Raw genomic sequence first — 22724 nt, forward strand, 5'->3', positions numbered from 1 at the left:
GCAAAAATTGCAGAAATCGATCATCAATTGAGAAGAAAAAAGGTGAAAAAACGCACAAATTGAAAAATTCGATCATCAATTAAGGACAGAGAAAGTGAGAAAACTTACAAATTGCAGAATTCGATCATCAGTTGAGAAGAGAGAAAGTGAGAAAACGCACAAATTGGAGAATGCGACTTTCGATACCACAAATTGTAGCAATCTCATCCACGAATTGCTACAAAAACAGAGGCAAATTGAAACTGAATTTGAAATCGATTTAAATCGATCGATTATAGAAGAAGAAGAAACTAAGAGTTTTGTAGATGAATTCATACCAATATTCAACAATCCAAACAATGGGGACGGTACAGAAGAAGCAATTAACAATGCAGAAGAAGCAATTGAGAATGTAGAAAATCAAGTGGTTCCTGGCAAATCAATTGATTCAAATTCAGAACAAACAACCAAATCAAATGCAACTGAAGGTAATTTCTATAAACTTTTCAGATTGTATGCAAAAAGTAACCCTTTGTATTCCTTAAAGTCACCCTTTTCATGCATAAAAGTGACCCTATTTTTGCACAAATGTTACCCTAAGATTGTATGTAGAAAATTAAGATTGTATGCAAAAAGTAACCCTTTGTATGCCTTAAAGTTACCCTTTTCATGCATAAAAGTGACCCTATTTATGCACAAATGTTACCCTAAGATTGTATGCAGAAAATTCAAATTGTATGCAAAAAGTAACCCTTTGTATGCCTTAATGTTACCCTTTTCATGCATAAAACTGACCCTATTTTTGAACAAATGTTACCCTTTTGTTGCCTCCAATTTGAATGATATGCTGCCTCTGGTTATAATCTGATATATCCGTATTAAATCACATATACAAATCCAATTCATGCTTCTGGTTTAGATCTTATAGGTTCATTTCTAGGTGTGGTAAAAGAAACTTTTGAAGAAATTTTGGAATTGTATGAAAAACATGCTGCTATACTGGGGTTTTCAATACGAAAGCATACAACTAGATACAAGACACACAAAAAAATTGTAACTGAGAAAAATTATGTGTGTTCTGCTGAAGGAAAGAGAAATTCAGGTGACAAGAAAACAAAGTTAGTTGAAATGGTTGATGAAGAGGATGTGAATGTAAAAACAAGAAAGCCATTACAAGATCGAATTACAAGGCATGCATAAGAGCAAAAGTGAATAAAGAGGGACAGTTTGAGGTAGTGACTCATGTTATTCAGCATAACCATGAGCTAACAAGGTCACAATGGCATTATTTGCATCGTTCTGAAAGAAAAATGACAGAAGAACAAGCTGAAGCAATAAAAACAATGAAATCTTCAGGTCTAACTACAATGGACACTTACAATTACATGGCTACAGAGCCTGGAGGAGAGCAGAATGTAGATCATAGTGTTTTGAATCTTGAACCCGACCTAAAAAGAAAGAGATCACCTGAAATTCTGCTCAAGGTTAAGAATGGAACAAATTGAGGCTAGAGATGCTCAAACTTTAGTGAACATTTTAAATCAGGAATAATCAGAGGATCCAAACTTCTTTTTTAGAGTGAAGTTTGACAAGGAAGGAAGAATTTTCAATATCTTTTGGAGAGATTCAATGATGCTAGAAGACTATAGGATATATGAAGATGTTCTTGTCTTTGATACAACATACAGAACCAACAGATATAATCTTATATGTGCTCCATTTGTTGGAATAAATAATCACTGGCATAATTGTATGTTTGCATGTGCTTTTATTGGGGATGAAAAAACAAATTCATTTGTGTGGCTACTAGAAACCTTCTTGAAAGCTATGGAGAATAGAACACCAACTTTAATATTCACTGATCAGGACCAAGCAATGGCAAATGCAATTGAGCAGGTAAAAGATTTATATTGACATTTTACAGATTTTAAACTCTGACAATAATGTTTTCCTTTTTCCCATAAAGTTACCCTATTAACTGCATAAAGTTACCCTTTTAACAGCATAAAGTGACCCTTTTAACAGCATAAAGTGACCCCTTTATTTTCAATGTAGGTGCTTTCTAATACAAGGCATAGACTTTGTATCTGGAATTTGGAACAAAATGCCATAACCAGATTTGGAGCTCTTAAAAAAGACAAAGAATTCAAGTATGCATTCAACCAGTGCTTAAAGATGTGTGTGACAGAACAAGAATTAAAATGGCAGGAAATGATGCAGAAATATGAGTTGACAGCACACTCTTGGTACCAAAGAGTGTACGAGTTGAAAGAGAAATGGTGTCCTTCCCTTAGTAGAGATTTCTTTTCAGCAGGAATCTTATCGTCACAAAGGAGTGAAAGCACTAATCATGCAATACGATTCAGAGCAAGTAAAGCAACTACCTTGACAGAATTTTATACCATATTTAAGAAGACAACCAATCGTTGGAGAAGCACAGAGAAATATGATGAGTTTACCTGTAGCAAGTCAATAGCATTCACTTTATTGCCACTGTCTGGAATGCTAAAGCATCTACACAGGTAAAAAGTTAACTGATAAGTACATAAATTACACATAAATTATAGCAGTTTAAATGTAGCTAAAGTATTTTGGTGAACAGGTTTTCACTTTGTCACTCTTTAGAGATTTTGAAGAGGAGTTTGGATACTCTATGACAACAACTGTTCAAATGATTGGAAGAAATGAAGAATGTCTACTTTATTAAGTAGCCTTGGAAGAGAAGCCATGGTCTGCACATCAAGTAAACTATATACATGAGAGCCAGAGTGTATGGTGCACTTGCAAAATTTTTGAAGCATCTGGATGGTTATGTTATCATTGCATCAAAATTCTACACTTGCATTCAGTAACAAGAATACCAGACAAGTATGTTTCAAAAAGATGAACTAAGTTTGCAAAAACAGAAGCATGGGATAGGTTGAAGAATCAGGATCCTACACAACAATATATTTCATGGAGACAAACAATGATAAGGAAATTCTACAATCTAATCTTAAAGAGTCAAGAAAATGAAGAAACAAGAGAATTTATGGAAGAAAGCTTCAAAAACAGTCTTAAAATGGTGGAAGACTTACTTGCTAGTGCTGCTCAGAGAGAAAGTGCAAAAGTTGCTTCTAATATTCCTGATCTGGCAGACAGCAATAATGATGTTTCTTCGGCATCGAGTACAAGCACAAGTGTACCAACAATACTTGATCCAAAAAGGGCTGTAACAAAAGGAAGAAGCAAGAGAGCAAAAGGAGGTCTTGAAAAAAGCAAGAGAAAAAAAAAACCAGCATTGCCACCTCCACATTTAGAATCTGGATCTAAAGCACCTAATTTGAGACTTTTTTAGGAACTTTTTTAGATCATATTTTTTTTCAAAATTAATGTACTTTGTATTCTAAAACTATATTTTTTTTACTATATGACTAGTTTAATGAAAATGTGATTGCCACTATTATTAGCATATCTTTATTTAGTTAAACGTTTAAATCAAGATCAGAGAATCCAAACTACAAAAGTGACCCTTTTAACAAAAAACAAAAAAAAAAAAAAAAAAAAAAAAAAAACCTTTTCCAAGCAAAAAGTGACCCTTTTAACAGAAAAAGTGACCCTTGTCACATAATAAAGTAACCATTTACATAAAAGTGACTCTTTTTATACATAAAAGTGACCCTTTTCATGAATAGAAGTGATCCTTTTTCTACATAAAAGTGACCCTTGTCATAGCTAAAGTTACCCTTTCTAACAACTAAATCTACCTTTTTCTTGCTTAAAAGTTACCCTTTCTATAAATAAAAGTTACCCTTTTTATGCATAAAAGTTACCATGTGTACTCACAATATTATCCCTTATCATGTATAAAGTTATTCTTTCTACCCACAGAAGTAACCCTTTCTATGCTACAAGTTCACCATTTTATGCAAAAAAGTGACCCCATAAAAAACATAAAAATAAACCTTTTAATTACTTTATGTATGCACATACATCATTATTCCAAAAATAAAAACCAAAGACTTTGTACTAAGTTTAATTACACCATTGAACTTAATGTATGCACATACATTAAGTTTTTTCATTGTTAAAAAAAATCCCTGACCTAATCAGCTAATAGCTATCAATCATTTCACTATTTAGAAGGAGTATACTTTTTTGCCCTTTTTCCTTTGGTCTTTTCTTCTTCTGCCTCTGCCTTTGTTGCTGCTTGTGCTGCCATTTTTCTTTCTTCGGTTTCTTTCTTCTTCTTCTCAGCAATTGCAGCCTTTAATCTTTCTTCAACTCCATTGACATAAGCAGGATCTTTCTTCTTCTCGCTGAACTTGGGTAATTCTGACAACACATCATTCCTAGATTCATTCAAATCACCCAGCACCAGTGTGGTACAGATCACTCCTCGCAGAAATTTCCTTCCAATAATCTCACAACAGGAAAAAAAATTATCAATATGTAATTAATAAAAGCATTAGAAAGGAAAAAACTACATAAACTATATAGATAATTACTGTTTTGAGTTCATTTAATTTGAACGATTCACCAACAAAATGGAGCATGTGATACATGACAAAGACCCCACAGTCCAAATTGTCAACGTTATCTTTTCTCCATTCCAACTCAACAACTTCAAACCCATAAGAAGGTAGCTGAGAGCTCTTTGGATGATTTCTTTTGCCAAGAAAAGCACCCATTTGAACACACTGACATAAAATATAAAAGTTTAGAATACATTAAAATCAAAAAAGTTAAAATGGAAACAATGAATCAACAGAAACATAACAAAAAATAAACACAAACATACCATGTGTGAGCACAATTCTTTTGTATAATCAAGAGCAGAATCATGCCAGATAACGTTGTCAAGATAATATACCAACTCTTTTGTATGATCAATAACAAACAAAATGTAGTGATTCTCAATAAGAACAGGAAAATAGATCTGAAACAGCAAAATTAAAAGAGATTTAGACAGAGCAAATCATAAACAGAACTCTTTAAAAGTTATGACATTAAGTTTAGCATAAATATACCGGATCAGCATCCATTATATCACATTCTGGATTCTCATAGCTCACCCAACCTTCCCATAGATCGTGCAAATCCTTAACAGCACTAAAAATGTTATCTTTGCCAATATTGTCACAAACATGCAAGAATGCAAACTATTAAAGTATAAAATCTCATCAATATATATATAAAGTAAATGTGTTAAAATATATATATAAAAAAGAAAGAAATAACTTACACTTTGCCTCACACCAAAGAAGAATTTTCGAGGACCAATAGCCTCAAAACATGCTTTCTTATTCAAATACAGACAGTAGCAATCAATAATGCACCACCGAATCCTGAGTGGAGCAACAAGGGACACCATGTCTTCTCTTGGAATTAAAAAATTCATTCCAAAAGTAACAAGGCTCTCACTAAAACAATAAAAAAAAAATATCAGCATTACAAAAATATATATATATATATATAAGAAAAAAACAGATAAAATAATAATTTATTGTAAAAAATGACACTTAACTTCCTATTCATTAAAACATCCTTGAGCAAACAATAATCAAGAACTTCTAAATGTAACTGAGGCAAATTCCTGAAAATCTGAGCATTGGCCTTCAAAAACAGAGTTACAAAAGGCACCTGCACACCTACTGGTCCACAGTCCAGAGAGCATAGAGATTTATTTGCTCTGATGATACGTACAGCAGGTTCATTTTGATCAATATGCCCGATAGGAATATTTTCAGTAGGGCCAAGAATGATAATAGAAGGTCCAGAACCATTAAGACCTTCATTAACCATTTTCCATGACCATTGTCACCATCCTTAGGAATATCTTCATTGAAACCTTGTGCAGGTTCTTTTTCATGAACAACATCTTTATTACCTTCTGTAGGTTCATAAAAACCATGAAACAAATCATGTACAGACTTCATTTTATTACACTCATCAATTAAACCATCTAAAATCTTCAGATAATGAGGATTAAAGAGTAGTTGTTCTATTTGAGAAACTGAAACGGAATCATCAGAAGATAATGAAACACTTCTGCGAGAAGTAATCAGCTCATTCAAGGTTTGAAAACCAGTTGACTGAACAAATAATAAAACATCCATATTTTTTTTAAACAAAAGAAATGTTTCATGAACAACCTACAAACATATGAACAAAAAAATAAATAAATAAATGTTACAAATAAAAATAATAAAATAAGTAAAAATTCAAAATATATGCTTAACGTGACCCTTTTAAATGCATAAAATGATCCTTTCATATGCATAAAGTAACCCTTTTAACTAAATATTTAGGATAACTTTAATGCATATAAAGGGCAACTTTGGTGCAAATAAAGGATAACTTTTGTACACAAAAAGGGTTTTTGTGCACATAAAGCAATAATAACTAAACATATAAAAAAAACAGAACACTTACATCAGTTGAAATTTCTTTAATTTCTTCATCAGTCATAATACCTTCTGGAAGCTCAAATGCAACAATGCGGCCAGTTGTACCACTTGTAGAAGCACCCTTATCATATCACAAAGTAGGAGATTGCTTAAAAACAGTTTCCCTAAAATTAAGCTGTGACACAGGATATGTAAAAGTATCCAACGGTCCTTGCCCATAACCACCAGCTTTGATCTCTAACTTAATCCGCTTCTTAATCTTTGCATCCGTCCAATCTTGAATCAAAGGAAGAGTACTACTTTCCTTTTTCACCTTGAAAATTTAAACGATGAAAATACATAATTTGCAAAGCCAGCAAACAACCACTAACATTTTGAGCAGTTTCATCATTCTTATACTTCTGAACAACCTTCTTTAACTTTTTCAAAACATATGAACACCAACAGAAAGTTTTAATTTCATCAACTTCTTCAACAGCTTTCAGCAACTTCAATGAAACAGTCCTATTAGTAGTAGGAGCTAAAAAGCTAGCCATAGCTTGAAGAACAAAACACCTCTTAAATTCTTCCCCTCCATCAATCAAATCAACCATCCGAGACTCCAATTTTGACAAATGAAGAGGTTGCTTACCAGAAAGACCATAATCAGATCTCCATGCCTAAATGATACGTTTATCTACACTTTCATCTTCAAAATTTTTATTAAGTTCAGGTACGAAAATATCACTCAAAGGCAAGCAAAACACATCGCATATATCATTTCTAGTAACAACAAATTCTTTACCAGTAGCAATTGTAAACATGCAGCTACCACCATTGAAGTTTTCAACAAGCCAAGGTAGCATTTGACGATTAAGAGTTTTCAATTTCAGATGTAATAAACCACCAAAACCAATTTCTTCAACAGCATGTTTTTGCTCAGGACTAAAGTTCTGCAACAAAATTTCCAATGAATATGGTCTACACCTTGCAATCAAGCTTCTTCGCTCCCTAAATAATAAAAAATAAATAAAAATGTAACTGAAAACAATATAAACTAAAAACAAAATATAATTAAAAAATGCAAAAAAAATAAAATAAAACTATGTATGCTTACACAAAAGACTCGGAATGAGAATCAGAAAGCATTTCATAATCAGAATCTTGCACTGTTTAGCTTTCTTAGGTACAATTTTGGCCTTCTTAGGAACTATTTTGGCCTTCTCGGACTCTGGTTTGTCATTCTTAGAAATAATTAAGCCCTTCTCAGGAATTGTCAAAGTCTTTTTAGGTACTGCTTTGCTCTTCTCAGGAACTGTCTGGGCCTTTTTAGGTACTTTCCTTTTCCTTTTGTAGGCAATTTATAACGATATCCACCTATTAAACCACATGTATCTAATTATTACAGAGAAATAACAAAAATAATACAAATTCAGAAATTACTCATGGAAAAATTTAGAACAATGTGCATAAATGACCCTTTTAAATGCATAAAGTGACCCTTCTAAATGCATAAAGTGACCCTTTTAACAGTACAAAGTGACCCTTTTAACAGCACAAAGTGACCCTTTTAACAGCACAAAGTGACAATTTTAACAACATAAAGTGACCATTTTAATAGAACAAAGTGAACCTTTTAACAGCGACCCTTTACCAACAAAAAGTGACCCTATTATATGCATAAAGTGACCCTTTTAACAGCATAAAGTGACCCTTTTAAACACAACAAGTAACCCTTTTAACTGAAAAAGTTACCCATGTAACAACATACAGTGACCCTTTTAACATCATAAAGTAAACATTGTCAAAGCATATAAATGACACATATGTCTATTACTCAAACACAATGAACAATGCACAAACACAATGCACATATGCATGTTAATCAAACACAAATGCACAAACACAATGCACATATGCCTATTATACTCATACTTAAACCAAAACATAAAACCTAAACCTAAAATCAGTTTAATTAGCATTCTCTACTATAAACCTAACATGCAAAATTAAAAGAATAATAAGCAATGATAAAAAAAATTCTGAAAATAAACATGAAAAATAGGTATAACATATAACAACACAACAACACATATATAACAAATTTTTGACCAATTATAAACAATGAACAAAAAAATAAAGCAAAATTAAACATATTAACTTCAAAATTCAAATTCAATTATCAGAATCTACATGAAAAATCAAGTGAAAACTATAAAAATAACATGCACTACTAATTCAACATATATAAGTGAAAATTCAATTGAAAATTTTGAAAAAGTGATGAAAAATTTAAGTAAACACACCTTCTTCAACATCTAAAGACTTCTTTGTAATCTTCTTCAACATCCGAAGACTTCTTTGTAATCTTCTTCTTAACCATTGCAGAATAAAACCCTACGAAAATCGAAAACAAAAACAAAATAAAAAAACCTAAAAATCGAAGAATCAAAACAACTTAAACTAACAAAAATCGCAAAAAAAAAAATAAGTAAACGAACTTGAATATAGCAAATAAACTTCGAAATTCAAACGCAGAGAGAAACAATCGATTGTAGAAGAAAGATTGAAGAGAGCAAAAATGGTGTTCGAAGAGAGAGAAAATGGCAAATTGAGGAAGAAACAAGAGAGAGAAAGTAGTTTGCTGAATAATGAAGAAGAAAGAGAAAATTACGCTTTTTGTTAAATTTGAAAAACTGTCACCACGTGTGAGTAAAAAAGGAAACAATATTTGTTTCTTTTTAGCAGCTGATTTACACTATATTAGTGTAAATTCGCCTTTAATGAACATTTATGTTTTTAAGAATATAATTTTTGGTTTATAATTGTCAAATTTTCTGATTTAGAAAAATTATCTTTGAAATCTTTTTATTTTAAATATACTACATTAATATGGAATATGTACAACAAATAATACTTCCTCCGTTTTTTTATTGCACCATAAGGGTTGGGTACAAATATTTTGGTAGTGGAAAAAAAGTAAGAGAGAGAAATATACGAATACAAAATTACTCATGTGACATATTGATAAACTAAAAAGTAAGTGTGAAAAGACAATGGTATGTTGGGTATTTGTAGTGTCAACACAAATAAATTTTTTCCCAAAGAGGAAATGGTGCAATATTTGTAAAATTTCCTAAAAAGACAAGTGGTGCAATAATAAAAGAACGAGGAATATTATTTTTGAAATTGATTTGTTTCCTTAATTAATAGATTAATAGATTTTTTTTATATTAAAACAAATAATTATTATTGTTGGTGTGTCTTTTTAGCACTTAGGCCCTGTTTAGTTCACCTGATTTAAGCTGATCTGATCTGGTCTGATTTGATCTGATCTGATCTTATCTTATCTTATCTGATCTGAACTTATATTTTCTGATATGAACTTATTTTTTCTGATCTTATTTGAACTGAACTTATTTTTTCTGATCTGATCTGATCTGAACTTATCTGATCTGATCTGAACTTATTTTAATTATTTCAATATTTTATTTTAAATTTTAATCAATACTAATGTTTTATTATGATTTTTTACGATTATTATTATTATTCATTATTATTATTATTATTATTATTATTATTATTATTATTATTATTATCATTATTATCATTGTTAGGAAAATTATTATTATTGTTATGAAATATTGTAGATCCCTTACAAATTTTTAAAAGAAACCTAGAAGTATTAATATTATCAGATAGTACAAGGTAATAGACATGTAATATTTGATAATTTTATTATTTACAATATCCCACATCATAAATGAATTTGTTTATAAGAAAGTATCAAAATGGGATCCTAAAAAACTTAATTTACATATTAAATTTGTCATAGTTTTTTGTTATATAGAAAAAAGAGATTTGACTTGTTTTTGTTATAGGGATTTTACAAATTTTTTGGTAATGTAAAATGGTTGACTAAATTGAATTGAAAATTATCATTTCATATTTCAATATTCGGAACAACTATGGGTAACACCTCTATTTCCCTAATTAGGTTTATTGGGTTGATGAGTTTTCGAAATTAACTTTGTCTTATGTTTTCCTATGACTTGTTTTGCAGTTTCGTATGTTCTTTGTTAGTTATTTGATTTTCTAGTTTTAATTAAAGTTCTACATATGAATCTACTATTTTTTTCTGACCTTTAGGTTTAAGTAGCTTGTTCCTTTGATAGACTTTTCACGTTTATCAACGTTGGATTTGAAGGTAGTGCTCATGATATTATCGTATGGAACCATTGCTTAACTGTACCAGAATTTTGATTTCCCCATCCACCTCCAGGTATAATTTAGAATAGTGTATGCTTTTACTCCATACAATAACACTATACTAATATCCCGTGTAACTTTATTTTGTAACAGGAAAATATTATCTAGTAGATTCTTGATATCCGAATACCGTTGGATATTTGAGTCCAATAAAAGATAAAGATATTAGAACTTATATGCCCGAATTTCGAAATGGTCCACCACCTCAAGGCATACTTGAACATTTTAATTATCTTCACTCTTCACTCCGAACAAAGATCGAGAGACGTTTTGGACAATTAAAATCTCGATGGAAAATACTGACAATGATGCCAAATATGGACACTAAACATTAATTGACGATTATGGTTGCTGCATTCACACTTCATAATTTTATTCGATTACATAAGTTGGATATACCCATTGATAGTGGTATAGAAATCGAACCAAGAGCAGATTATGATTTGTTTAACGAGAATCGTAAGGCTGTAATGAACGAAGTACAACTTAATATAGCGAAGGAAATTTGGAACTTCTTGTAATGGAAATTATATTTGTAAACGTTTATGATTTGGAGCTTATAATGAAATTTTAATTATTATCGTTTATTGTTTGTGCTATTTTTTTATAATGAAATTTTAATTATTATTGTTTATTGTTTGTGAAATAATAATAATAATAATAATAATAGTAATAATAATAATAATAATTTGTATTTATTTTGAACTTATTTGATCTGATCTGAACTTATTTTTTCTTATCTGATCTGATCTGAACTTATTTTTTCTTATTTGATCTGAACTTATTTTTTCTTATCTGATCTGATCTGATTTAAACTTATTTTTTCTGATCTGAAGGTGAACTAGCCTTACTTGATGATGGTATTGATAAATAAAAAAACCCTAAATAATATGAAAAGACCAATTTACCGTCACTTTAGCCCATTAATTTTCGCTCTTTTTGTCCCACTCCTCTGTTTTTCTCTACGTTTTTACTAGTATTTAATTTGGTGTTTCAATTGGTATATTTGCTGATAAATTTGAACTGTTGATCGACTTTTGCTCATACTTAACTGCAAATTTGTAAAACACCAGCAACAATGGCGTTGGCAGATCTAGCGTCAGCGCAACCACCGCCAACACCACCACCACGCTCACACGCCGACCTCTTCGGCGACCCAATCGACGATTCAAGCCCTCTATGGTTCAAGAAAGACCTCTTTCTCTCTCCCGATTTCGACTCCGAATCCTACATCTCTGACCTCCGAACCTTCGTACCCTTCGACACTCTTCGATCTCAGCTTCATGCTCATCTTTCTTCGCTCAAGCATCAGCTTGTTGATCTTATCAATAGGGATTACAATGATTTCGTCAATCTTAGTACTAATCTTGTTGATGTTGATTCTTCTGTTGCTAGAATGCGCGCACCATTGTCTGATCTTAGGGAGAAGATTGCTGCGTTTAGGGATTCTGTTCAAGATTCTCTTATCTCGCTTCAGAATGGGTTGAATCAGAGAGCTGAGGCTGCTAATGCTAGGGAAGTTCTGGAATTGTTGCTTGACACTTTTCATGTTGTTTCTAAGGTACCTGATTTTGGTTCATTGCTTTTTGCTATTGCAATTTCACTCACATTGCTACATTATGCGGAAATTATGGACTACTTGAAAATTACGTGATTGTTGATTTCGATAGTTGTAAATGAATTGTGATAAGACTTGTAGTTTGATAATTTTAGATGTTTAGTTTGATAATTTTTGATGTTTTAGTTTCGAGACATCAAGTGGCAATAGAAGTGTCAATCATTGCTCATCTATGAAATTCTGACCTATTTAGTTATTATCTTTTATTTTAGTTAAATTAGTTTTGTTCTTTTATGCATGGTGAAATTTATATTGATTAAAGGATTATATAATTTAATGGGTAATAATTTATTTTAACTTATGTTTGGAGACCGAAAATGACTTGGTTAGAAGAAGTTAGGAAGGATATGAAGTATATGGATTTGCATGAGGATTAGGCATTGGATCGTAAGGGATGGAGGAGGAAAATTTTTGTCGATGACTACACGGAATAAATATTTTTGGTTCATGTAGCTGATCTTACTTATGAGATTGAGGCTTTGATTGATTGATATATAATTTAAATCGGTATTTATTTATATTTGATTCTAAATGTATTTATATAAATCTAGTTGAACAACGAAACAAGCTTTTATATGAAAATTAAATTGTTGAACATGGACAAACAAGTTATTTGCTACAAAGCATGCACAACCAAACAATCTTGTAATGAAAATAAAAGGATTTTGCTTGTGTGTTTACTCATAAATGTAATTCTAAGCTCCCTCTCTCTTCCTTGACACTTCTCCCGCTTTCTTTCTTCACTATTGCTTGGGTCGAGTCTGTGGCACTAGCCTTTCTTTCTTTACCAATTTTAAGTGATTAATTAATCATATTATCAAATTTAATTTTTTATAATATTTGTGAATTATTTTGTCGTACCCATGACCCCTAACTTTGTATTGATGTTTTAACATGTCCATTCTGTGTATGTTTGAATTTGATCTCTGAACCCGTTCTCATGCATCCTAGATTACATGTGAACTTAACTAGTTGAGGTCTTTGTGAACATATATAAACAACTCGATTGTTGGTTGTGAACTTACATGGATAAGTATACTTAATTTCATGTTCAAGCTTGTTTATTAACCAAAATTTTAAAACTTGTTTATAATTGTTTCGCTTGCTAAAAATATAACTTAAATTAGTTTGAGTCAAAGATCATTACCTCAGGTCTTTTTAGATTGTTTCGATGTGTGTTCACTTCTTTTTATAATGCTTATTAACATGTAATTTTAAATATTCATGGTAAAGGTGTGCCTTGAAGACCGATACAAAATATGAAATCATTTTTTGTTTAAAGGGATTAATAAAATTTGTAAGGAAAAAAAAGGGGCAAAGACTTTTTTTTGGTTTGTCATTATGGTTGTGCATGTTTCATTTTACTTTGGCTAAACTTATGATATGATCCATTTGCTGTTATTAGGTTGAGAAGTTAATAAAGGAGCTGCCTAGTGTTCCTGCTGATTGGTCAAATGGTGACATGAATGCGTCAGAGAAGAATCATCTAAGTAATGGGATATCTTTGCAACAATCTGAGAATGAATCAAATGTAAGAGAAACTCAGAGCATGCTTTTGGAGAGAATTGCTAGTGAAATGAACAGATTGAAGTTCTATATGGCTCATGCGAAGGTCTTATACTCTTTTCCCTTTGTCTTGTCCTTTATTCATCCAGGCAACTCTTTATCTTGTTGTTGGATGAATAACCTTTTAAATTTCCTATTAATTTTGCTTTTTCTTGGCCTGATGCTTCCTCTTTCCACCCCTTAATATAACGAGGATTAAACAAAAGAAGAGTTGGAAAAGAGTTAAACACAATTGTCTTAAATTTGATCTTTGTGGGGTACTCGTTCTCTTGAATGCCTTTGGTGTGAACAAATCTATATAATATTTATCTAAATAAATTGTAAATAGCATATTAGGTGGCTTATGGGTGAAAGCCTGTAATATAATGAAGCGTAGATTTCTTATCATGTTTTTCTTTTAAAGAACAGGGGCATGTGTTACAAATACTTTGTTTTTTGTTTTTATTTGTCAGTCCATGAAGTCTTATATATATATGTATTCCAAAACCATTAGAGTAAAGCGATTTGACTTTAGACATTATATTAGTGCTTTTTTTTTTTTTTTTTTTTTTTTTTTTTTTCTCTTATTGTTTACTTTTTAATTTTATTTTTTTATAAAAGTAGCGCCAACAGAGGAAGCATTTAATCCTACTTGCCTAAATTAAACGACTCCTTTGCCTGAGTATTTTTACTTCCTAATTTAATCTGTTTGGCATTTTTGTTTTGTGAGGGTATGAGCTGGTCCGGGGATAAGTTCTCTCCCAGAACTGTGTTACGGGAGCTCCATCTAAAATTAAAATTTTCTCAAAAGAAGGTTTTATTTTGTTTGATGAGGACCATTTAGTTGCTTTCACTGATATTAAATCAATAACATGTACTCCAAAATTTTTTTGGTGTATGTAACTGCTTTTCTGTCAATAACAATGCTGAATTGCTGATAAAGTATTTAACATGATATATTGGCAACTCGAGGGCCATGAAAAATATTAAATTTTAAACACTGGCTGAGGATGGAGGTTTGTTTATTAATTGTATCAATGAGCTTAATTTACTTCAATATATTATATAGTAGTTTGCAACTTTCTCATGTATGAGTTTGTGCTATAGATAATAAATATATCCGCTCACTTTGTTCGTCCCTTATGGCAGTACAGGACCTACCTTTTATCCAGAACGTTGAGAAGAGATTTCAAAGTGCTAGCCATTTATTAGATGCAAGCTTGGGGCATTGCTTTTTAGATGGTCTAGAGCACCGAGATGAAAATGCCATATACAATTGTTTACGTGCATATGCTGCCATTGACAGTACTAGCAATGCCGAAGAGATTTTCCGCTCAACCATTGTTGCTCCTCTGATAGAAAAAATCATTCCTCATGGTTCTTCAGGATTAAATGGTGTGGCTTCTGTTGATGAACTTGAGGCTGATTTCCGAGAAATAAAACAGTGTATTGAGAAAGATTGTACATTTTTGCTGAGAATCTCTTCAAGAGGTATGGTAGATTATGGAACAACCTACTCTTTGATTTGATGTACCACATAGATTACTTAGCAAGCTGATATTACATCTTGTAGATTGGTTTTTATTGAACTGCTGCCTCCATCCCTACCTCTTGGACTATAATGAGCAAATTTTCCCTTATAAATTCTATGCTTTCTCCTCATTGTACTATTTCTAGTACATATTACTTAGCATTTGGACATTATCTGAAGTCATGGTGGTTTTTTTTTTTTTTTTTTTTTTTAATTTTTTTTTAATTTTTTTTTTTTTTTAATTTTTTTGGGTGCTGATAAATTGCTCTTGTTGTCTTTGTTCTGCAGAGGATTCAGGATTTCATGTTTTTAACTTTCTGGCCAATTCGATCCTCAGAGAGGTATATTCAGCAATTCAGAAAGGAAAGCCTGGGGCTTTCTCACCTGGAAGGCCTACAGAATTTTTGAAAAATTATAAATCGAGTTTAGAGTTTTTGTCTCATTTGGAAGGTAGGATTTAATGATAATAAATTGCAACTTGCTATGTATACTTGCATTTGAAAAGAACTTTTACTTTTTGTGTTCAAGGTTTAATCATTAAGTTATGTTGTTAAGGTTACTGCACATCCAGATATGCCGTTTCTAAATTTAGAACAGAGCCTGTGTATGTTGACTTCATGAAGCAATGGAATCTTGGGGTTTACTTCTCGTTGAGGTATCTTATGTAACCTTGGTATCTATAAAATTTAGAGAATGTGTCATTTCTTGGTTAATGGAACTAAGTGATGGAATTCAATTATTATAGGTTTCAAGAAATAGCCGGGGCTTTAGATTCTGTACTTGTAACACCGAGCTTGGTAGTGGCACAAGGTTCACGTCATGAGGTTGAAAATTTTCCAGCTTTGGTTTTGAAACAAAGTATAACTCTGTTGGAGAGTTTGAGATCTTGTTGGGGTGAAGATGTACTTGTCCTGTCTTGCTCAGACAAGTTTCTTCGTCTGTCATTACAGCTTCTATCAAGGTCGTACTTAGAAAAATTGCTAATTTTGAATTTCCTTTGAACATTAGTCTCTGCTTCATGAATGATTGGTTGACAAATTTATTAAACAGGTATTCCAGCTGGTTGTCACACGGACTCAATGCTCGGCAAATGGGTCATGCAAATGCAAACCCTGGAGCTGAATGGGCGATCTCTGCTGGGCCTGAAGATCTTCTATATGTATGAACACCTTTTGCATCTGGTTCTTGCTTATTTTTCGAATGGTTTTGGTTTATAATATTAAAAATGGAATTGTTGTTTATATGAAATGTGCTTCACAACTTCTAGTAGCATACCAGTGACTGCAAATCAGTGGCGCGACTAGCGCACGTCTGCTACTTGCTTTTGAACACTTCTCTATTTCATTTCTGAGTAACTTACTCTGTGTGTGTGTGTGTGTGTGTTGTGTGTGTGTGTGTGTGTGTGTGTTTGGGGTGGGGGGGGGGGGAGGGTAGGGGGTGAGGAGACAATAAAGATGGATCAAAATTAACTTATGGCTATTTCTGCTACTCTTTCTAGTGCTACCTGCAGTGTTCCTTGATCATGGTTGTTAAGAGTTAAGCCTTTAATGTTCATTATCTGTCTCTCAGTCTCACTTTTTGGCTATCATGTAGATGATGTACACATAAGCATTTAGGGATTCTGTCTGTCTTGATTTCAGTTGAGTCGTATATTAAATTAAGCTGAATTGCTTTTCAGATTATTCATGATGTAAAGACCCTTGTGGATGAGGTTTGTGGCAACTACATTGGACATGTTATGGAGATTCTTTCTTCGTGTCCTACTGAAGTGATGGATACCGTCAAACAGAGCATATTGCAAAGTGCAAAGTCTTTGGAGAATATGGTCCCTTCAGTGATAAAATCCATAGTAGATATGCTGGTTGAGAAGTCTGTTGAGGTGAGCTAAATAATTGGTTAATATTGTGAACATAAGCATCAGTTTAAATGAATATATATAAAACCAGTATAATAGTTTGGTTGGCAACTTGGCAATAGTTTGGACAGCGTGTTGGCTAGATGCTGTTCACTGTTATTTTATTATTTACCTGACTCCCATATAGGTCCTTTCAGCTTGTGTTCTCTGGTTTCAGCTTGTGTTTTCTGGTTATATAGGTTGTGTGGTTGAAAGGAAATTCATTTTCAGGACATAACATCATTAATTTGCTTTATACGAAAGATTTTTTTCTTCAAACCTAACACTACCCAGGAACTTTCTGGATTAATACGTGTACAGATGGCAACCAAGAATAAATCATGTCAGAAAGCGTAATCATGATTGTTTCTAGAGTGAGGGTGAATGTTCATTTGTTTTGAACATGGCTATATTCCAATCCAATCTGAAATAATGTCTGTTTTGGATTCAAGTCCAATCCGATCCAATGATTATGGACTTGGTAGTTTGGATCCTTTTATATTTATTTTTTATTATTTTTTTAAATATGGGAACTTCTGTTTGGTGCTCTTTAAGTTTTTTATTTTTCTCAATGATAAACAGCAAAATATCAAATTATCTTTGGTGATCAACTATAAGTGTTACTAATTCAGTGCTGACAATAGTTAAGCAATTAAATGATTTATTAACTGTGGTTATTGTTTTAAAAGGGAGGGAAAAGGGAATTGCTTGAAATGCTCCTATTTAAAACAGCCAACCATTTGTGTCGAATCACATTCACTGAGTAAAAACTATTGCAAAACCACATCCCTTGATTCTGCCCCTTTGAGATCCAACGGTACAGATACTTTCCCTAATAATCTTCCAGAGTTTTTCACCCCACAAGTTGCCCCTGTTCTTCCTGTAAAGATTGAAATCTTCAAAAACAATTTACTGACAAAAATCGATTTTCCGGTGAGTTTATTATTCAGATCATCCCTGCTTAAATGGAAAGTTGCGGCGGCCGATGAAAGAGGTTTTCGTGGATGGTGCCGTCCGAAAACGCTGGTATTCTGTCGTATTGTAGGGGATAACAACGGTTTGAACGGTTAAACCTTTGAATTTGATTTTGCAAAAACACGGGGAGGATATTGGGTGGATTACAGTGCGTGCTGGTTTTACTAGTACCTGAACTTTAATTTCAACGAAAGGTTACCAACGGTTAGATGTACAAATGGATAAGGATCCATGCTCACTTTCTCTCTCCTCAAAAAGACCCCAATTTACAGAGCACTAGCAGAAGTAATACTTCGCTACAACTAGAAAAACAAAAGGAAATAAATGGTATATATGAAATGAGGAAGAAGGCGCAGGTTAGGAAATTGGCCTAGGAATTGGTGAGTATTTAGGGATGCACATTGCTCATACGGTTAAGAGATGAGCTACTACAACATTGCCGGAATTTCTTCATGAATTCTAAAACTCTGATATATATATATATATATATATATATATATATATATATAGGGATTGGGAATTTCGTTTAGGAGGGAAAGGGGTAACTGACTTTTGGAGGAAAAACTCATTTTTAAAGATATATTGGTCATTTTGCCTTCAATTAACTAGGGTTAGGCTTATACTTGTGGATTAATGTCATTAATGTCACCACTGAATTAGTAACAATAATAGTTGATTACCAAAGATAATTTTATTTTTTGCTGTTTTCCATTGAGAAAAATAAAAATCTTAAGAGCACCAAAGAGAGTTTCCAAAAAAATATTTATTTTTCTTTTATTTGAGGGGTGGGTTTCCAATGGCTCATGGACATTTTCTACAAGGCCAAATATTGACCTCATAATCAACTTAAGAGTTAACATATATAATCATCAGCATATTACAAAATGTACAGATGATTCTATATCATCTGTTTTTTCTGATCTGATCCACAAATCCAATTTTTTTATTAAAAAAATTTGAGTCTAATCCAATCTGATGTAATAAAAATCCAATCCAAAACTGTCTGGATAAGATTTGACTTTGGATTTAATCCAAATAAGTTACACCCATATTCCAAGTAATGATCTGTCAAACTATATTGACGAACCAAATGATTCAAATCAGTATTATTGTCAGTTTCGTTCTCTTATTTGGCTAAGTATCTATTTACTACAATCAATATGATGATAGACATGTATATGCTTATGTCTTGATCCTTGCTTTCAGCTTTATAGCATGAGTAGCTGAAGACAGTAAATGATATGGGATTTGAATTGTTACATAGAATAACACATGTATATATTGATTCATAGTGAATCATAGTGCCTTACATTTCTAAATTCTCTATGGCTGAAGGATGGGTGGGAGTAAATTGAGATGCTTAGTCACAGTGTTTTGAACTGTTTACTAATGGATCTTTTGAATTCAGGCCTTGCTTCAGCTAAAGGGAATTTCCGCAACATATAGGCTGACTAACAAACCTCTGCCTATCCATCATTCTCCATATGTCTCAGCGATTCTTCACCCTCTCAAGGTTAGCATTCTTGAATTTTTATTAGAAAAGAATTTGATTGTCTTCCACCTACCTCTGCTAATTCACAAGACTATGGCTTTTGAAACCTAGTTGGAGATTATTTCAATTTTTGATCCAATTATTTCAAAGTGGCTTCAAATCTTCTACTACATATACTAACATCTCTCCAGTTTTTTGAATGAAGAACAAATGTGACACATGCATTGTTTTGTTCTGATTTTTATCTTTTTTAGTGTTTTGAGGTCATTTAATAGAGTTGTCTTGCCTTTAATGTAAACATGGAAACGCCTTTACATGCTCTATAAATCTGAATACTTTACCTTCCTCCCTTCTCTAAATTTGTAAAGAGGTATCTAGTGAATTAAACATGTACCTCGCAGACTTTCTTGGATGGAGACAGAGCTGCTACATTTCTGGATGATGCTACAAAACATGAACTCATACAAGGTGTTTCGTTAGAGATCACCAAGAGTTATAATGACTTGGTCTCTGAACTAGTTAATGTGGTATGTATGATAATTGGCATACAAGAAACGCGTTTTAAAATTCCTTTACCATTAATAAGTTATGACTGAATTATTGTAATTCCTCAGGCACGAAAAACAGAAAGTTCGCTGCAGAGACTACGTCAAGGTGCACAAAGGCGAACTGGAGCAAGCTCGGATGTGTCAGACCATAATGTATCTAATACAGATAAAATTTGCATGCAGCTGTTCCTCGATATACAGGTGCTTTCTTTTCTAGTTTTCTTTTCTCTATATTATATGAGAATAAAAAAACTCCTCTTGCTTCGGTAATATACCAAAATGATTTCTTTTGTAGTGCCTGCATTCATGTTACACCAATAAATACTAAAGACATACTTATAGAAGAGGGGAAAAGGTGGGGCTCACTTCAATTGAGCTCTAACCTTGAGGTAGAGGATTGGATTCTTTGATTCTGATTTTTGAGTAGAAAAACTTAGTAATAACCAGCACCTACCTGAATCTTGTAGCGTCAAAAAACTAGACATTCTATGTATGTAACCTGTTTATCTATATATTTATGTTGTAATTTTCAGGAATATGGGCGTAATCTGGCTACCATTGGAGTTGATGCAGCGAAGATCAAAGATTACCAGGCATTGTGGCAGTGTGTGGCACCTGTAGAAAAGCAAAGCACGATAGTCTTTTAGCCTCATGTTTAGTTTGTGATTGTAGCAATCTTCTATAGTTCATACTTTCCTTCTAATTTTTGTTTATATTTTTTTATTTTTTTTAAGAGGTGATTTACCATGTAAGTTCACACCGTGTTTATATAATATAATAGCAGCAGGCTCTGAATTTTTTTCTGTGAAGACGTAGTCGCTCAAGATTTTGCTTCATCTGGAAGAGAAGCACCTCATGACGAAATTTGTAGATATGATCTAATATCAATCACGGCCATGTAAGAACTCACCAGCATATTTAAACTATAGATAAAATTTCCGTACAAAGTAGTATATTAATAAGAATCCAAAGCATTTAGCAATATATGCATATATTGCTTGGCATGGCATTTGAGAAAGTCTGAAGTAATGTTGTGGATTTTAACCATCTTATTCGGTTAAGGCCTAAGCCTAGTATCTCTATTGAGAAATAAGGATGTATTTCAAATACTTCCTCTTTTTTTTAATTATTGCATTATAAGGGTTGAATACAAATATTTTGGTAATGGAAAAAAGTAAGAGAGAGAAAGGTAAAAATACAAAATTGCCCATGTTACATATGTTGGGTATTTGTAGGATGAACATAAATAATTTTTTTTTTCTAAAAAGGAAATGGTGCAATATTTGTGAAACTTCCTAAAAAGACAAGTGATGCAATACTAAAAGAACAAAGGAAGTAGTAAAAGAGGTAAACAATAGCAACTTTATTAATATTTTATCTTTTTTTTGTTGATTGATTCATCCTCTTAGAGCATGCCCAATGGTCAACCAATTGGGTTGGTTATTAGGAGAGATAAAGTGAAAAAATAATAAAAAATTGAAGAGAGAGAAAAAGTAGGGGAATATTTCAATAACCTGGTTATTTTGATAACCGGCTATTTGTGGTTGGTTATGGAATATAATATTGCAAGTGGGATGATTTTTATGACACCCTTGATGACGTGGCAGAATAGGATTGTGTCACCTATTTCTTTAATCAATAGCTGAGATTTGCTCTGATTTTTATTACCGTTGTAATTTTGTAATGACCATAATTTTTAAAATACAATTCTAAAAAAAAAAACACCAACGACTCTATTTTATTTTTCTCTATAAAATGAGCCCAATATTAAGGTATTTTGAAATAATATTTTTTTTAGTGAATATTACTCTCTTTGTTATCAAATTGTGTAAGAGATGAATATTTCAAAATCTAATAGAAAAAAAAAAACCCACAAAATCTCAAAACTCATCACAACCCCAAAATAATACAAATCTTCAACCTTACTATTCTAACATTCCAATTGATCTCAACTCAGATTTAGATACAAATTTTCAACAATTTTCGAGTTATGGTTCACAAAATATCAATTTTAAACATAAGTCATTTTATTTAATTAATGTATGCTAATAATAATTATTAGTTTTAATTGATTATTACCAAGTGTATTAGTTATATATGATAGGATTTAAGAGAGATATTGTGTGGTAGGGTTTGGTAAAAGTATGAGAGAGAAAGTGTATAACCAAAAAGATGTGGTTAACTATTGGGAGACATTGGTTATTAAATGGGTATAAGAGTGGTTATAGATGAGGTGAAAAATGTAGAAATTAATAAAATAAGCAAATAACCACAATGGTTGTGGGCAACCATTGTGTTTGCTCTTAGGGCCTCTTCCTCCGTCTCCTTCTATTTCCTTCCGTTTCTTCAACTTTCTTCATCATCTCTTCTTCAACCTTGTTCATCATCTTCAGCCTTCCTCATCATCAATGGGGGATGGACCTCAACTCCATAAGAATCACCATATTTTGGGAATTTCTACACGGTACCCTCAATTTTTGCTACTTCTACTTGCTAACCCCATTT

The 22724-nt window shown here is 32.2% G+C and overlaps 2 protein-coding genes across 2 annotated transcripts; both read left to right on the forward strand.

Moving 5' to 3' along the window:
- The first annotated feature begins 1611 nt into the window (after window positions 1-1611).
- On the forward strand, window positions 1612-2636 carry LOC110724066 (protein FAR-RED IMPAIRED RESPONSE 1-like). The gene is made up of 3 exons (XM_021903463.1): window positions 1612-1875; window positions 2035-2501; window positions 2582-2636. The coding sequence occupies exons 1-3, from the start codon at window positions 1612-1614 to the stop codon at window positions 2634-2636; spliced, it is 786 nt and encodes a 261-aa protein (XP_021759155.1).
- Window positions 2637-11557: 8921 nt separating this feature from the next.
- Window positions 11558-21184, forward strand: LOC110724205 (conserved oligomeric Golgi complex subunit 2-like). The gene is made up of 12 exons (XM_021903612.1): window positions 11558-12177; window positions 13640-13846; window positions 14934-15270; window positions 15599-15760; window positions 15866-15965; window positions 16056-16271; window positions 16361-16469; window positions 16989-17189; window positions 19588-19692; window positions 20073-20198; window positions 20286-20420; window positions 20753-21184. Exons 1-12 carry the CDS (start codon window positions 11695-11697, stop codon window positions 20864-20866), a joined length of 2295 nt encoding a protein of 764 aa, XP_021759304.1. The 5' UTR covers window positions 11558-11694; the 3' UTR covers window positions 20867-21184.
- The last annotated feature ends 1540 nt before the right edge of the window (window positions 21185-22724 follow it).

The sequence above is a fragment of the Chenopodium quinoa genome, unplaced genomic scaffold, assembly GCF_001683475.1.
Source record: "Chenopodium quinoa cultivar QQ74 unplaced genomic scaffold, ASM168347v1, whole genome shotgun sequence".
NCBI classification, from domain to species: Eukaryota; Viridiplantae; Streptophyta; class Magnoliopsida; order Caryophyllales; family Amaranthaceae; genus Chenopodium; species Chenopodium quinoa.

Coding starts and splice junctions, on each gene's coding strand:
- LOC110724066 (XM_021903463.1), top strand. CDS start 1,612: ATGCTAGAAGACTATAGGATATATGAAGATGTTCTTGTCTTTGATACA. Junction 1,876..2,034: donor TGGCAAATGCAATTGAGCAG/GTAAAAGATTTA, acceptor TTTTCAATGTAG/GTGCTTTCTAATACAAGGCA. Junction 2,502..2,581: donor ATGCTAAAGCATCTACACAG/GTAAAAAGTTAA, acceptor TTTGGTGAACAG/GTTTTCACTTTGTCACTCTT.
- LOC110724205 (XM_021903612.1), top strand. CDS start 11,695: ATGGCGTTGGCAGATCTAGCGTCAGCGCAACCACCGCCAACACCACCA. Junction 15,271..15,598: donor GCTGAGAATCTCTTCAAGAG/GTATGGTAGATT, acceptor TTTGTTCTGCAG/AGGATTCAGGATTTCATGTT. Junction 16,272..16,360: donor TCATTACAGCTTCTATCAAG/GTCGTACTTAGA, acceptor TTTATTAAACAG/GTATTCCAGCTGGTTGTCAC.